We start from the raw sequence: 17,406 nt of genomic DNA on the forward strand, positions 1-17,406 counted from the left end.
GGTGGCAAGAAGACACTGACATTGGGATGGCTGCTCTGGGTGTGGCAGGAGTCATCTGGAACATGCACCTTGAGGGCTGCTTCCCCCACTACACTCTGCCAGGAACAAGGAGACAGAGATGCAAGGGTATGGCCTGGGCCCTGGAGGACTCAGCCTGTAATAGTACAAGTGTGCTAGGGACCCGTGTGCATGGGAGAGGCTTCACAGAGGCACTGGCGCTGAGCTGAGCCTGGAAGACCAGTGGGAACTGTGACTGGGCAAGGGAAGGGCACACTCAACACAGCCCCTAGATGCAGCTCCGCAATCTCCTGGGGAGAGTTTTCAGAGTACACATGAACAGTGTCCTGGACCCTTTTTTTTTTTTACCTGGGGTTAGGCCCAGCCCATAGCTGGTATGCTCATGCTATCAGTTGACCCTGACCAATGTGGTGGCCACAAATCCAGAACTTCTGAATGAGGGCAATTAGCAGCGGGCTCAGGAGGTCCACTTGCATATGAAGGCTGTGGGGAAACCAAAGGCTTGCCTGGTTATACTTCAAAACCATTTATCTGTGAATCTTGTGTAAACACCCACACACAATTATATACCTACACACATACCTGAATACACACATACATATATATATGTGCACACACATTCATGTGTATGTACATACACACTCATACCTCGTTGTATATACATACCCACACGTTATCTGCGTGCATACATATATGCACTCACATTTGCACATCCCTATACATACATGCATACATGTACACGCATATTTGAATACATACATCTATAGGCACGCTCATACATGCATATACATACATATATGTGTATATAAATACATAAAACACATATCCATACATACGTATGACACCCATATGGACATCATGGAAGAGATGCATGTGTGGAACATAATGTATGTCTCGCATGACTTCTGCTTGAAATGAAGGAGCATGAACACTTGTGGAGCCACTTGGCCCTATGTGGGCAAACCTGCCACTGAGGATGAGAACCATGGTAACTGATGCTGTAAATGTGTCAACAGGCAGAAGGTATGATAGTCATGAATGTGATCTCTGAGCCTAAATCCTGGTGGTGCTACTTACTAAAGATGCGCTTTTACTTAACCACTTGGTGCCTCAGTTTCTCCAATTACAAGATGAGGATAATCACAACATCTACCTCATCAGGCTGTTGTAAGACTCAGACAGGTTCATGCATCTAACTGGGATGCAGTGAGCTCTCAGCAAGTGTCAGCTCCTGAGCCTGGAGCACCCAGTAAAAGTTGGGGATCCTCTGTGGCTGGGAGACAGGAGAAGGAGGGAGAATTGCTGTTCCCTATGTACTGTCCATATTTTGTACCATATGTATACATTATCTAGATTTTTTTTAAATGTCTAATAGAGTACCCAGTTATGGAGAAACCACGCTCAATTATTTTCACTATGCGTTCTTTGATCTCATTCCTTCCAGTGCTCTAGCCCAGAACATTTAGTAGGGTCTTTAATGATATTTTAATGATGTTACCAATTTTATCAACTAATGTGTATAATTACATATCAGTGTTGAGTGAAGAGACATGAGCATTACATATTCAGCAGATTGTTCATTTTCTTGGATGGGGTACTAAGGGACTGGCTCTAATTAACGCGTTGTGAAAATACACAGACAAGAAAGAGAAAAGGCACTTACTGAAATTTTGTGTTATGACTTACGAAAAAACATACCTTGTAGACTAGAGATCAGATTCATCAACGGAGAGCACATTGAGGCTCTGGAAGTGCTCAGAGCTGAGCAGGACTGGGAGATAGCCTGGTATTCTGGGGGAAGAATTTCTCCTCCATTCTCAAGGAGGGGAAGGAAGTGGGGGTTGCCAGAGCCTTCGAGCAGCAGTAATCCCATGGAAGCCCACTGTACCCTGTGTTTATAAAGGCAGACTGCTTCCATACTGGCTCAAGAGGTGGGGCCCGGAGCACGTGAGTGGTGACCATTGGGGCACAGTGAGGCCTGGCATAAAAACTGCCCTGGGATAGCAGCGCAGAATGGCCAGGGCTGCCCAGCCAGGAGGAGTAGCTCCTTAATATCAGTGCAGAAATCAAATCAAAATTAGGGTATTTCCTCTGTTAGGAAATTGCTTTAATTCAAAAAGTATTTAGGCTGCCCCTATTTTTCTGTCCATTCTTATGATTCCAGCTGTGGTCAGTTTGATTCTGAAGGTGTACCAAAAGCATTGCAGTAATCCCAAATCCTAATTTGTGTTATCTCTATGTCATGTGGTGCAGAGCTTGTCACCTGTTCCTCTGTGGGCAGTGAGGGGAAATTGCTGGTTCAGGAATTGGGAAACTCAGAGGGTGACAGTTGGGCTTGACTCCCTGGGTCTGTTTTCTCATGTGTAGAATAGGGCCATTCCCATGGTTCTTTCCTATACCCTTATCTGTAGGTCAGGGCCACGGAACAGTTAGGTGTCCTGTGAGTTTAACCAGGCCAGTGGCCATGTCCCCAGGGACTCTACTGGAGAATGGGGGCTTTCCAGGCTATAACCGTATCACCCTGAATATGCCCAATCTCATCTGATCTCGGAAGCTAAGCAGAGTCAGGCCTGGTTAGTACTTGGATGGGAGAATAGGGAATTCCTAGCCATCTTGTCTTCTTAGTTCATAGATGCACCCAGAGATCTTAAGGAGTAGCTCCCCAAGTTGGGAGGGGCATGCCTGGGGTCGACAGTGCTGTGGCAGGCAAAGTAAGAACCAGAGAAGGACTTAGGTGGGGTGGGGGAGGAGGAGGGAGCAAGACACAGCTACGTCATAATGCTGCATCAGCCAAGCCAAGATGACTTTCACTGGGCTGTGTTCCATGGCAGCCAGGTACAAGCCATCTTCTGCTCTGCCACCCCTTGATCCTTTCTGACCTCTTGTCCGTGATGTAAACCTCATTCCTGACCCATGCCCTATGCCAGGGAAGGGCCATGGAAGAGGGCAGTGTAGCGTGAGTCAGACTGATGGGAGCGACCTCCTGGGTCATCTGACAAGGAGGGTTCCTGGAGAAAGGACAGCTCAATGACCAACCAAATGAGGCGCTGGTGCTGGCATAGCAGCTATGCCTGTTTCTAAGCAGAGCCCCTCAGTGTGTGCCCTGGTGGCCCCCAACCTTTAGAGAAGCCATGTTCATCATCAGAGACTTTCCTGGACTCCCAAAATACACCCAGCAGCAAATGCTCTGAATTATACAATGGCAAGCTCTTTTTGTAAAGTCCACATATGAAATGTTTTAGGCTTGTGGGCCAGAGGGGCTCAGTGGTAACCACACAATTCTGCCATCGTAATATGAAAGCAGCCATGGGCAGTAGGTCAGTGAATGAGTGTGACTGTGCTCCAGTAAAGCTTTATTGATAAAAACATGAATTGTATATAAGGCCCAAAGCATTGAAAGTAGGGTCATGAACAGATATTTGCACACCCATGTTCATAGCAGTATTATTCACAATAGCCAAAAGGAGTAAGCAATCCATGTGTCCATTAATGGATGAACGGATAAAATGTGGTATAAATATGCAAGAAAATGTTATTCAGCCATAAAAAGGGAAAATCTTGACAAATATCCCGACATGGATGAACCTTGAAGACATCATGTTTAGGGAAATAAGCCAGTCACAAAAGGGCAAATGATTCTATTCATATGAGATATCTAAAACTGTCAAGCTCACAGGGAAGAAAATAGAATGGGGGTTGTCAGGGTTGGTGCGGAGCAGGGAGGGAGAGTTAATGAAATGGGTGCAGTTTCTGTCTGGGAAGATGAAAAAGTTCTGGATGCAGGTGGTGGTGTTGGTCACACAATACTCAGTGCCATTGAACTGCAGGCACACTTAAAAATCGTTAACATGATCAGTGTTCTATTATGTGTGTTTTACCACAAAAAAATAAGATAAATAGGAGGCAGACCAGATTTGGCCCATGGCCATAGTGTTCCAATCCCTACTGTGAACAGCTTTGGGAGGACAGTTGTAGCCATACTTTGGGGGCACCATGTTAATCTGTTCTGCAGACAGTGGGTGCATACTAGGGAGTTGACTCAGAGGCTTTTGTGGTATCTAGATTCCCTCCTGAGGATCTGGGCTCTTCTTCCTCCTTTTCTTATCCTCACAGTAATTCCAGTATCAGGTGACCCTTTCTGTCCCATGCTGCCCTCAGTGACACTATCTGGCCTCAAATCTTTGGTTGTGAGGAAGGAATGTGGCTGCTCCTCATGCCCTGAACCCTCCTCCATAATTACCAAGGTGGTGGAAGGGGTACACAGAATCTCAGAGGGGACCCTTTGCTGCTTTCAGATTTATGAACAGCCAATGACTTGACCCCCTTGCCTTTCTTTTTTTGAAACACATTCCAGCTTCTTCTACAGCTCACTTTGTAGGGGCAAGAAGGCAGCCTTGGCTGGTATCCCCTTCTCCTGTGCTTCAGGAGTAATCAGTCCTTCCCAGACCCTCAGCCCCCATGCTGGGCTGGACATAAGTTTCTAAACATGTTTGGCATTGGTCACTGTTGCTCTGCCTGGTCAGCCCTGTGGGAGAGCATTTCTTCTTTCCATGGATTCCTCAAGGAGAAAAGCTCTTGTTAACTCAGATACTTTGAACGGTTGCTAAGGATGGTCATGGTGGCTCAGAGGCAGGGAGGTGGATGGCCTTTGGGTTGGCTGCCAGTGGCCTGGCTTGGCTGCCCTGAGGCCAGGTGCTGCCCCGATGGTTTCCAGGGCCACCCTGATATGGGTTTGCTTAGGGTCAGCAGCTCTGCAAGTCATTTATCCCTTTGCCAGCAAATTCGATTTACCTCTTAGTTTCTCCATGTCCCTGAATGGGAATTGACTTGAATGCCCAGAGTTAAAAGACCGGAAGTTGTGAAACATCTCTCAGGGATGGTGGCAGGGATAGAAGCAAACAGGCTGATTAAATACTGTTCCAAGTAAAGACTCCATTATTGCTTCTGGTTCTAAATCTTAGCTCTGGCACACATTAGAAGGATGCTTTGACACATACGGCAATTACCTTTGTTGAAGAAGTGAGCAAGGTGACTTATCTGTAGGAGAAATATAAGTGCTTTTGTGCAAAATGGGGCCAAAATAATGAGGTTTATGATGGTAGGAAAAATGTCTTGAGGTAGAAAATGAACTGAGAATCTTCATTGCAGAAAATCATTTATTGAGCACTTACTACCTGCTGAGCACTCTGCTAGCTCTTTCTAGATTTGTGTAATTTAAGTCTTAGAACAACCCTTCATGGCAGTAGTTACTGTTTTCATGAGGCAACTAAGAGAGGGTCTGAAGCCCAGGCCACCCCACAGGAAGGGATCAAGCTGGAATGTGGACCTAGATTTGGCCAAAATCTAAAGCACCTGGTCCCAGTGAGGGGCATGGAGGCACCGTGGAGAGGAGCCGACAGAGAATCCCATGCAGCTCCCCACACCAACCAGTGTTTGTTGACATCCACCAGGTTCTAGCACAATACAAATGATACCTATTTAATCTTCATGACTATCCTAGTATTCAGTGTTCTATCGTTGTAAATGGCAGGAATATATGGAAGCCTAAGTGAAAAAGGAGGATATTTGGGGCACCTGGGTGGCTCAGTGGTTGAGCACCTGCCTTTGGCTCAGGTTATGATCCCAGGGTCCTGGGATCGAGTCCTACATCAGGCTTCCTGCAGGAGCCTGCTTCTTCCTCTGCCTATGTCTCTGCCTCTCTCTCTGTGTCTCTCATGAATAAATAAATAAAATCTTTAAAAAAAAGAAGAGAAAAAGGATATTTATTTTAAGGACAAATGGGTATCTCCTGCCACTCAGGAATAGGAGACAGCCAGCCTGCCCAGGATTGCTGGAAATGAGAAGTGCTGGAGGACTCTTGCCTTGTGGAAAGATGTGGAAGTGGCCATTCAGAGTGTCTGTCCAGTGTCTCTCCCTGGGCCTGTTAACCTTTATAGGGTCAGGTCACAGCAGACAGAATGGCTTGAGTGAGGCAGGTATAGCCAAAGATGGTTGTGAGTTGTGCAGACTCTATTCCTTTCTTCTTCTTTTTTTTTTTTTTTTTAAAGATGTTACTTATTTATTCATGAGAGACACAGAAGCAGAGACACAGGCAGAGGGAGAAGCAGGTTCCCCCCAGGACCCCGGGGATCACGACCTGAGCCAAAGGCAGACACTCAACCACTGAGTCACCCAGGTGCCCCCACTTTAGTTATTCCTAACTCCAATGGTTAGGTAGTTTTATCCCCATTTTATACAGAAGGAATCAAGATTCACAACATTGCAAATGCCCTTGCAAATGCAAATGCAAGGTCACATGGCCAGTAGTGGTGAAGGGAGAGGGCAGAGTTTGAACCAGGTTCCTATCAGAATCACCACACATGTGCCACTCTTGAGTACAAATGGTCTTAAATTCACTCTTTGATCAGAAGCTGGAAGAGAAACTAGGATGGTTTAAGCTGAGACGGGTAACTTGAAAGTCTATATAATATTTGGTCCAGCCTCATTTAAAAAAACTTTGCTTTCAAGGACGGCGACCAACAAGCCAGTTTCAATAACCAGTGAAAGTCAGAACAAGAAACAGGTCTTCTGAGAACAATGTCCTGATACTCAAGGGTCACTGAGGCAGGAGGGCTGCCTGTTCTGAAGGCCACATCCATTGCTTCTCTTGGTTCTGTCCAGCCCTCAAGCTGAAATCTGTCTCGACAAACCACCCCTGGCAGAAAATTGGGACGCCCTGGGGGTTTGAATGTTCTCATCTGACCTTTTCACAATCCCCAAGCAGATGGACCCGCGTGTTTTTTTTGGCTCCCTCGTTAAGCTTGGGAGTGAATGTTCATTCTTAGATATTTCAGTTTACCCGTGGGGTGGAGAGGATGGAGTTTGTTTAGAAATGAATATTTTGGTACAGGCCTGACTTGACACTAACTTAGCTACTTCAGGGATGCTTGACCCTAAATGAACATTAATTCTTGTCTACAAAACTTGGCCCAGAGAGTACAAATTTTAAGTGATATGAACTTACCACAAGATTTGGAGGAGCATGTACTTCATTGGAAATACTACCCTGCCTTGTTTATCCCAAAAGGAGTATATAAATCTACCTTCATGTTTGTAAACACTAAATATGGGCCAGAGAGATGGATAGGAAAGCATAATGGAGGGTATGTTTTCTTTGGGAACAGAATGAGTCTTTCAGAGACAGGAAAGATTTTTTGTGGGATGGAGGATTTTTGAAGCTGTCTGTAAGACTGTATTAACTGGGGGGTGCCTGGATGGCTCAGTTGGTTAAGCATCTGCCTTCGGCTCAGGTCATTATCCTGGGGTCTGGAGATGGAGCCCCACTTCAAGCTCCCTGCTTGGCAAGGAGTCTGCTTCTTCCTCTCCCTCCTCCCCTCCCCACCGCTTGTGCACTGTCACTCTCTTGCAAATAAATAAAATCTTTAAAAAACTTTTAAAAAAAGACTGTATTGACTCAAACATCCTGCTTCTTGTTTTGCAGATTGGAAACCTGGAAGATTACTACCATTTTTATCATAGCAAAACCTTTAAAAGATCGACCTGGAGTAGCAGAGGCCCTCATACCTTCCTTAGAATGGATCCCCAGGTATGGATCTCCACTCCCGGGACAGGACCCTTTCCTAAGGCCTAGAGTATTGTTTGCTTTTTGTTTGGATCTGTGGTTCTAAAAATAACTGAGTCCTGATTTTAACATGATGCTACACAGTTTTCCTTATCCACTTTGAATAAAACAAGACAGATGTGCAGCAACACATCAGACCATCTGAATGCTTGAAATATTTGGTCCCTTGTCAGACTTGAGAATTTCCATTGAAGCAACAGTCAAATGAATATAGACCTGTTGATCTTTTAAATCTTTAAAAACCAGCAAAATACACAGTAATCAGAGGAGGTAACTATATGAATATTACCCACAAAAGCAAAAAGACTAGGTAATTCAAGCTAGTGATTTAATAATAATGAAATTAGATTGGGTCAATGGTTGTTTTTGTGGTTGTCATAACACATGTTCTTAATGGTTACCATGAATTTTAAAACTTGGGCCGTAAATATTACTGTTTTCCTCTTAAAAATTCATGTGATCTTTGAGATAAGAGCAATTATAATTTGTGAAGAGGCTAACAATTAACATTTTCATATAATTCATGTTTATTGGATCATTAATTATACTTTCTCTCTGCATCAATTCGAGACTAGTATTTCACAAATGTCCGTCAACATACTTGGTAAGCTTAAAAATTTAAGATGGTCAAATTAGCTTTTGATGACTTCTTTCATTCAGCAAGTGATGTTGGAATACCAGCTATGGGGCAGCGCCGTTGGAGTGGGTGGTCAGGCTGATAGAAAATGAAGCAGTAAGTAGAAAAATATGTGATCTGTCACAGGGTGATGAGTGCTATGAGGGAAAATGAAGTTCATGTGAAAAGCAGTAGCAACAAAGAAATGAGGCCATTGGTAAATCATAGTTTTCAAATGTGGAAATCGCCTTCTCTTAAAAAGCAATGTGCTAAATGTTAGTTTGGGCTTCCAAGCTGGCACACAGTACTATTTCTTTATTCCCACAGAATATTTACAATAAAGTTTCCATGGAGAAATGGGTTCTTGGTTTGTCCCAAGTCACCCTACTGATAGTCCTGGCTCCTTTTGTATTGGCTGAGCTAAGGGTAGGCAAGAGAGATGGATTAGGCCTGGGCACAGTACCTGAAACACCCTTCTCCAGAGTAATACTTCATGGTCTTCTGAATTCAAGCACATGAGAAAGTGGTCCTCATGCCACTCATTCATGTGATTGAGCTGTGACAAGACAGACATACCTCGTACATATTTCTGAACTGATTTTATAGATGGGTGACTAAATGGATAGGTGGATAGAAGGAAATAGATATGAAGCATTATGCTAATCCCATTATTCCTTCCTGGCAGGGAAAAGAATTCGATGTTTATTTTTTTTTTTATTTTTTATTTTTTAATTTTTATTTATTTACGATAGTCACAGAGAGATAGAGAGAGAGGCAGAGACACAGGCAGAGGGAGAAGCAGGCTCCATGCACCGGGAGCCCGACGTGGGATTCGATCCCGGGTCTCCAGGATCGCGCCCTGGGCCAAAGGCAGGCGCCAAACCGCTGCGCCACCCAGGGATCCCAAATTCGATGTTTATTAAGGGACTACTGTGTGCTTGAGCACTTTAATGTATGTCATCTCCTCTGCTCATAGGGTACTATGATTATCCCTACGTGTGTTCACACCACAGAATTGGAAGGAATGTTTTTCAAAGGGGCTGGTGTATTTTTTTTTTCCTTCTGGAAGTGGAGCTAGATAGTAGTTGCTGATTCCCACAGAACGGGACAATTGGAAAGGATGAGCAGACCTGATGCTTCTATCAGTATAAAGCTGAGTGGAAGGGGTTCTCTGTGCTGGTCACCAAAGAAATGTGGATTCTTTGAAGCTGCAAGAAGGATGCTGAGATTCACAGCAGCAGCATCTCTCAAAGCATCGAGAAACTTCTGAGCTGGGAAGAGAGTTGCTGCCAGGCCGTCCACAGTTTCACTTCTAAGCGAACAATGTGCCCTGTTTTGTAAAGACAACATGCTTGTTCTTCATCGGAAGTCTTCAGAGTTATTAAATTGTTACCACACAGATAGTTAGAACACAGGTCAAGCCGTTTGAATGGGGGAGCTCCCGTGTCCCAACAGAAGCATGCAATAAGAAGATAATGTGGCAGTGTACTTCCTGGCTCCTTTTCTGCAGGGCGTTCTGAGAATTAAGCTGTTTCTCAATTGTTAGAACTACAGCAGAGTTGAAATAGGACCTGAGTTTTATAGACATCCTTTTTTTTTAAGTGACTAAATTTTAAAACATTTAAAAGTATCTTGGGCACCCGAGTGGCTCCATTAGTTAAGCATCCAACTCTTGATTTCAGCTCGGGCCGTGATCTCAGGGTCATGAGATAGAGTACCACATTGGGCTCTGCACTCAGCATGGAGTCCGCTTGAGATTTTTTTCCTCTGCCTCTGCCCCTACCCCTGCTTGTGTTTAGTGTCACTCACTTTCTCTCTCTCTCAAAATAAATAAATAAATCTTAAAAAAAACAAAACAACGGGGGTGCCTGGGTGGTTCAGTTGGTTAAGCATCTGCCTTCAGCTTAGGTCTTGATCTCTAGGTGCTGGGATCAAGCCCTGCATCAGGCTCCCTGTCAGTAGGGAGTCTGCTTCTCCCTCTCCTTCTGTAGTAAATAAGTAAAAAAAAAAAAATCTTTTAAAAAAACCAACATTCGGGGATCCCTGGGTGGCTCAGAGGTTAAGCGCCTGCCTTCAGCCCAGGATGTGATCCTGGAGTCCCGGGATCAAGTCCCACATCTGGCTCCCTGCATGGAGCCTACTTCTCTCTCTGCCTGTGTCTCTGCCATTCTCTGTCTCTGTGTGTTTCTCATGAATAAATAAAATCTTTAAAAAAAAAACAACACACATTCAAAGGTATTCAACTTGACTGCATTTCCCTTACTTCCCCAAATATTAATTGTGCACCTGCTGGATACTAGGCTCTGTGCCCCAGGGGAGGCAGAGATGCCCACCCAGCTGGTGTCTGCCCTGGGTGAGCCCCCAGCAGAGCAGGGCACAGGAGTTGGGCGTGAGATTGTCCGATGTAGCAGAGAGGGAGCCCAGGCAGGCTTGAGTGCACGGGGTGGGAGTGTCCAGATCCACCTCCGCAGTAGCATCTATGGTGCCAGACTCATTCATTTGAGGTGCAATCAGAGCCCTACATTCAGTTTGGAACTGAGGGCAAACCATTCCCAGTGATCAGCTGTGTCCTTGAAGGGAAGATTAGGAAGGATGGACTTTCTCTTAGCAAAGGCTATGGCAGTTAGGTTTTTCAAATAAAAGTCCCTTTTATCCAAGAGCTTCTTAATAAGCTCCTGGCAGGGCTACTATCAAAGCGTCTTGCCACTATAGAAGAAAGAGAAAAGGTAAACAGCCTGCACATTCCAGCCCTGCCTGCGACTTCCACGCGATTGGCTCCTGCTCTCTTGCAGCACTAATTAAATTTGTAGCCGCAGGGAAAACATAGAGACATCTGAACCAATTATGAATTCGGAATCACAAGTGAAATACTTCTGTTTAAATCAGTCTAGTTGAATACAAACCAAATCAATTAGCTGTCAGGCTGACTAACTAATATTTACTTTGCCTCGTCATTCTGATTAAATATTGAGCAAAAGTAGCTGTTTTACACAAGTGTTGAGTGTCACCTTTTTCTCACAGCACACCAGGATGCTTTCCTATGTCAGCGGAGCATTTCTGTGGCATCTAGGCATTTGGAGATGGTGTGATTAGTATTAGTAAGGAAAGGACAAGATGAGTTAATATTATTCAGAGACACTGGAATGCAAAGTTGCCATTGAGTTTGAATGACCATACTGGAAATGAATGTTGCAGTTCTTTGGGTACAGTGCGATCGAATGCAGATGGTATTTTATTGTAATTAGCTTCAGTCTCTATTGTAAAAAAAAAAAAAGCGCTTTGATAAGGGATGGAATTTATAATCCACCCCAACCTCACAAAAGAAAGCAAAACAAAACGCAAGTGGGAAGGGAGTATTTAAGACTTCTTTTCGCTGCCCATGTGCACACGCACGTGTGTACATATGGACATTTATTAAGCTACTTTTTGCATGAACCCTGTACCAGAATTGTGCTGTAATTTTCTTTACATTCTTAATTACCTTTACTTGATGTTTTGTTTTGTTTTGTTTTGTTTTGTATCAACCACCCTTGAAAAGGGCCATTTTGCTCCAAGTGCTTTGTGGATCAGCCTCCTCCTTGGGAGAACAGCCTGACTGTTCTCCGCGTGCAGTATCAGTCACTGGGTTTTTCCAAGGGCTGTCATTTAAGCAAACTGAAAGCATTTGTTTTTTAACTTGTTCTTTTGCCAAAAGTCTGGAGAAGGGTGGATGCTACAGAAGCATCAGCCAATGGCTGTAAGGGCTCACAAATTTTTTTTAAATTACTTGTTCTGATTTTGTTCCAAGCTGGCTTATAGTTCGGCATGGCTGGCTGCATCTTCCAACCCTTACATTTTAGTGTGATGACTGTGGTTCAGCCCTTCCCTTCCTTTCCGTTCTCAGCCAGATTGATGACAGAAATGGAAGGATAAAGATGTTATAAGGCAGGCCCTCTGTGGCTCCTTCTGGGGCGGAGGGAGCCTTCAGTTTGAAGCTTCATTTCAGTGCTTTCAGCTCAAAAGTTGGAAATGATTTCTAGGACCAGGGTAGGCATTCTGTCTTGTAGGATGGGACTCTGCCCCCAGAGTTTAGTCAAAGCTCAGGTTTCTTTCCAGCAGTGATGCAACGTTTAGGCAGATCTTTCCATTAACCACAGATGGAATTTTATCTGAGAGTTTTGTGTGCTAGAGCCATTCAAAGTGCAAACAAAAAGTTCCTGGCAAATCCAAGCACATAGTCAGTGACCAGATCTCAGGGGCCGATGAACTTGAGCGGGCTGGGGGCATGGGAGGGCCGCCACCCAGGGACTGATGGATTTGTCCATCTGGCGACAGAAGAAATTTCCAGCTGTCTCTTCACATTTTCAGTATGACCTGGCCAGGTAGAGTGGAATGGCTACTATGAATGGGCAAAAATTAGAATGTTAAAATATGGTTTAAAAGATGGACCTTTATTATTTTTTCACTAGCACATTCTATGCTTCTGCCTAGATGCCTCATAGATTCTCAAAGTCCACACGTCCCCAACCCAACTGACCGCCTCTGACCTTGCCCCTATCTCAGAAGCGCCATCTGCATCCATGGCATAAGCAGTAACCTCCCTCACACCCACATTTGTTTTACCTCCTACACAACTCTGTGATGCCCCTATACTGTGTCACCACCTGCACCCCTGCCTTCTCTCAGCTGGACCACTGCCCTGCCCTCCTCACTGGCCTGCCATGTGCTTCCTTGTCTCTCACCAGTCTGCTCTCCCTCTCCCAAGAGATCCTATAAAACACACGTGTGATGGTCCCACTGCCCCATTGGGAGGTCCTTCTTTCTCTGGCCTCCCTGTGGCCCTTGGACACCAGCTACACTGGCCTGTCCCGTCCTCCTCAGATGGCACTGGCTCTTTCCCCCTGCAGAGTTTGTACAGACTGTCTTTCCCACTGTGTCTCTTCTTCATCATCTCATCTCAACTTATTTTTGTCTGCCACCAGAAGTTAGCTCATCTTCTCTGACTTAACTTGCACTTCCTACAGTTGTATGTTTATATTCTAGACTTGTGAGACTTCCTCACTGGATTCCAGAAGTGGAGGGGTCATGTCTGTTTATCCCCCTTCTCTTGTCCCAGTTCAACACTCGAGCTTAGCAGTGGCAGGGCCAGAGAGGGTCTTGGTGTGGGCTCTATATCCGGCATGCATTCCAAGCTGACCACCGTCACAGGAGATGCACCATCTTGAAGGGTTTAGTGGTCACACAGGTGTAGGAGAAGTGTCCCAGTACACACAAGAGCAGGAATGAAGCCTGTCTGGCTCAGCAGCTGTCGGACTTACTTGACCACGGCCTCCTCCCTTTTGTTCCTGTAAACATCTGATTCCTGGCCATTTTGGAAAGAGTGCCAAGATTGCAGGCCCAGGTGGGGAGCACACAGGAGCACACAGCAGTGTTTGGTGGGAATGATGAATGGTTTAGTGTGCTTGGGATCTGGTAATGGACAGGGACAAGGTCAGCAGGAGCTGCAGATGGTGCCCGAGGGTGCCAGGAACATGAGGCTGGGGGGAGTGTTCAGTTTTCTGGACCCCAAGGAGAGGCAATGGGAAGGTAAGCCGACCTGAGATAGACAAACTTATAGTTAGAAGCACATGAGCACATCGCTTGCCAGTGGATTATAAAGTGCTCAAGGGCCAAGGCCACATCTTAGTTTTATTCCCTTATGAGTCTAGCAGATTAATCAGTAGATAGTAGATGGACGCTTAGTAAATGTTTATTGAAACACCTCAACTTGCACAGAGTAGGTTCACATAATCAAGTTGTATCTCTTATCATCTGTTTATCCCCTTCTTTTTATGTAATGACTTTAGAAGTGACTTGTGGCCTGCCTTTGTAATATGATGACAAAAATCCTAGAAAGGGCCTGAATGAATTAATCATGTTGCATCGTGTATTGCTAAAGCCCACAATGAAGATAGGACTGACAATGCCAGCTGGACACTGGGCATGTTGACCAGGGTCTACTTGGTGAACACCAGTGGGGAGCTAAGCTCTAGCCACCTGCCCTGTTTTCTGTGAGTAGAGGCAGGTGATAACTCAGAGGTACAGGGATACCTTCTCTTTTCTTTCAGCAGAGTAAGAACTAAATGACAAATGAATGAAGAGAGTCAGTTTCCCAAAGTACTTTCACACTTCCTATTCTCTAAAACGGGCAAAATGACTACTGTCATGTCCCACCAACATGAAACATTCGTGGCCTGTGTAGTGCAGCTTGGATGGCAAGAGCTGGAGGTGGTCTACATGTTGTTTCAGCCATGGCTGTGGGTGAGGAAGTGGATTTGGGGCTAGGTCCCAGTCACCTCCCCGACATGGGAGGAACAGGGTGGTGGGTTTCTACACTGATTCGGAATACCCTTTATTTTGTTCGTTCATCTTCCTTCTCTTCTCCTTCATCCAGGGCCCAGGAGCCCTGCCTCCTGGGTTTCCAGCTAAGCAACTGCCAGAGCAGCCCAGCATCCCTTACCCTACCCCAAGGTGAGACCCTCAGGGGGGCTCGGGCATCTTACTGAGACATGCTGTAAAGAGGCTGTCCAGGCATTGCTTGCTTGAGGGGTTGGTCCCTCTGCCCCTCCTCACCCCTAGAACGTAAGTGCCACTGCACTTCTCAATTCCTCACATGGAAAGCTCTGATCTACTTTCTGTGAGCCTAGCTGAATTCAATGGCTCATACTCATTTTGGAATCACAGGCCCCTTTGAAAAGCTGATGAAAGTCCTGGATTCTTTTTCTCTCTACAGAGGAAAGAAAAGGAAAATACATGCTCGTGTCCATACCACTTTGCCTCTAGTTTTTGGGGCTTCCTGGGACTGTCACCTGTCCTTCCATTCTTGAGGGACCCTAGGCCCTAGAGAAGAAAGCCCCAGCTTAGCTCCCTGCTCGTGTCATGTGTGCATTAACCATTGCCTGTCACAAGACCAGGGCCACCTTGCATGCTGTAGGGTGACTGACACTTGTCAAGGAGTATTCTTTTTCTTTCTTTCAATTCCCTACTCAGTGGGTTAGCTTCTTACTTAGCTCATCACCTGGTTGAAAGTTGGCCCAATGCTCGTGTTGGCCCAAAGTGTTGAGAAGAGTCGGTGTTGATGGGCACCGAGTTCTAAGTATCAGAGCCTAATGGAGTGCAAAGGTGGCTCAGGAATGGGCTGATCTGACCCCCTGATTACAGATTGGCCGCTGAAGCGCAGGCAGGCTGCCTAGCCTCCTACAAGCAGAGTGAGAGGTTGATTGTCTACATTATCTCTGGTGAGCTCGCTCTCTTGTGGAGGAGGTCTTGGGATTTGGTGGCACCTGGGCCCTTGGGGGTCTGGCCTCTGACTTCTTCCATGGCTATTCCCTGGCCTGCAGTCAGGACTGGCTTACTCACAAGCTAACAGGAGAGGAATTTCCCTGTCCTTCAGCAAGTACAGAATAAGCTGCCCTTCACTTTGATGATGCTTAGGGGGAAAGAAAAAAGAGAGCTGGCAGGAGCCGTCTCCCATGTTCTGGATACAATTGTGCATGGAACTCAGAAATTACGTATAATGAACTCTCAACAAACCGAACATACCAGTGGGCACTTTATGGAAGTTTAGCAGCTTGAGTCAAATGTGTGGTCTTCCCCCTGAGGCCGTAGGGCCCTCTGAGGGTGTGGGGACAAAGGATCCTGTGAATGGCCTTTGTTGCCTTAGCTCTGTCTCCAGACAAAGACTCTGGAGCCCCCCTCTAGGACTTTCCAGCTCCTACCAACTTCCTGAGGCTTCTGAAGCCATAGTGGGCCCCTATGAGCAATTGAGGGCTTTACAGCAGGGCATGGACACATGGTGGCTTCGGGTGGAACAGAGCTGGATTTTCATGCTCTCATTGGTGGCATTGGCTCATGGGAGGGAGCTACAAAACAAACCCCATTGTCACTTGTCAAGCCTATGACTGATGTGCTGGGCCAGCTTCTGGTCTGTCAGCATGCTGTGGGCCACAGGGAAGAGGGCATGACCAGGGCTGTCTAAGGCATGCCTGCCAAAATGACACTTGGACAATTTTACAGTACAGTAGCATTGATAACCCATGATACCCACAGGCATCTAGTGGAATCCTGATCATTTATGTTACCTCTTTATACCCATCTTTAAATTGTAATTACCTTATCAGGGCACCTGGATGATGGCTCAGTCCGTTAAGCATCTGCCTTCAGCTCAGGTCATGATCTCAGGGTCCTGGGATGAAGCCCCACATTGGGCTCCCTACTCAGCAGGGAGTCTGCTTCTCCCTCCCCCTCTGTCCCTTCCTCATTTTGTGCTCGCTCTCTCTCTCTCTCTCTGTCAAATAAATAAATAAATAATATGTTAAAAAAATTTTTTTTTACCTCATCTACAGAAGGGCATTCACCAGATGCCTAATTTTAATTTGATTGACTTCTTGAGAAGAAAGATGGAGGGGCATGCCTGGCAAAAGAAAGCATTGCTATTCACATAACCTTGGGAAGATTTTGAAGTCTTCTGCATGACTAGAATTCTCTCCCGCAGAGCAAATAAGTTCTATGATAAATATGCTATATGTATAGCAAGCAACATAGAAAAAAAAACAAAGATAAAAAGAAAAGGGTCAGTGTGAGGTTCCACCTTCACAACATGACTTTGAGGAAATCAAGACATTTTATACAGGTTTGTACAGGTCTGCTACAAGAGATGATGTGTTTGGGCCAGACGTAACATTTGACAAACCATGCTCTTGCCCCAGATCACTTTATGGTTGATGTTACACACACACACACACACACACACACACACACAAATTCAGTCAAGGTCATCAGGTAGTCATTAAGGCTATCATGTTTTCTCCCCTGCAATGTGTTTTTAAAAGTCTACCTGTGGTTATATTTGTAATCTGAAATGTATCCATTTACCTTCACTCTTGCATTCAAGAAGCATGTAGTGAGCTCCTTCTGTGTGCCACATGTTGCCTGGCATGCTGAAATACAGTGCTGAGCAAAACCCAGGCCCTGCCCACAGGCCCATGGGGAGTGGAGGGTCATCAGACAGACTTCCGGACACATCCAGTTATGAACTGGCCAGTGCTGGAAGAGCAAGGTGCAGGACAAGCCCTCAACTTATGGCAGAGACTCACCTAAGTATGTGTTCATTCTGTGTCAGTTTTCATTTTGC

The 17,406-nt window shown here is 45.5% G+C and overlaps 1 protein-coding gene across 5 annotated transcripts in view; it reads left to right on the forward strand.

The window, feature by feature from the left end:
• PCSK6 (proprotein convertase subtilisin/kexin type 6) overlaps positions 1-17,406 on the forward strand; it is a 183,567-nt gene that overhangs the window by 40,360 nt on the left and 125,801 nt on the right. For all 5 annotated transcript variants that reach the window (XM_072737112.1, XM_072737113.1, XM_072737116.1 and 2 more), the window contains exon 2: positions 7,499-7,603. In XM_072737112.1, coding sequence (XP_072593213.1) covers positions 7,499-7,603 — 105 coding nt within the window. The remainder of the gene's footprint in view (positions 1-7,498; positions 7,604-17,406) is intronic.

This window comes from Vulpes vulpes, chromosome 14 (assembly GCF_048418805.1).
Source record: "Vulpes vulpes isolate BD-2025 chromosome 14, VulVul3, whole genome shotgun sequence".
Taxonomy (NCBI): Eukaryota; Metazoa; Chordata; class Mammalia; order Carnivora; family Canidae; genus Vulpes; species Vulpes vulpes.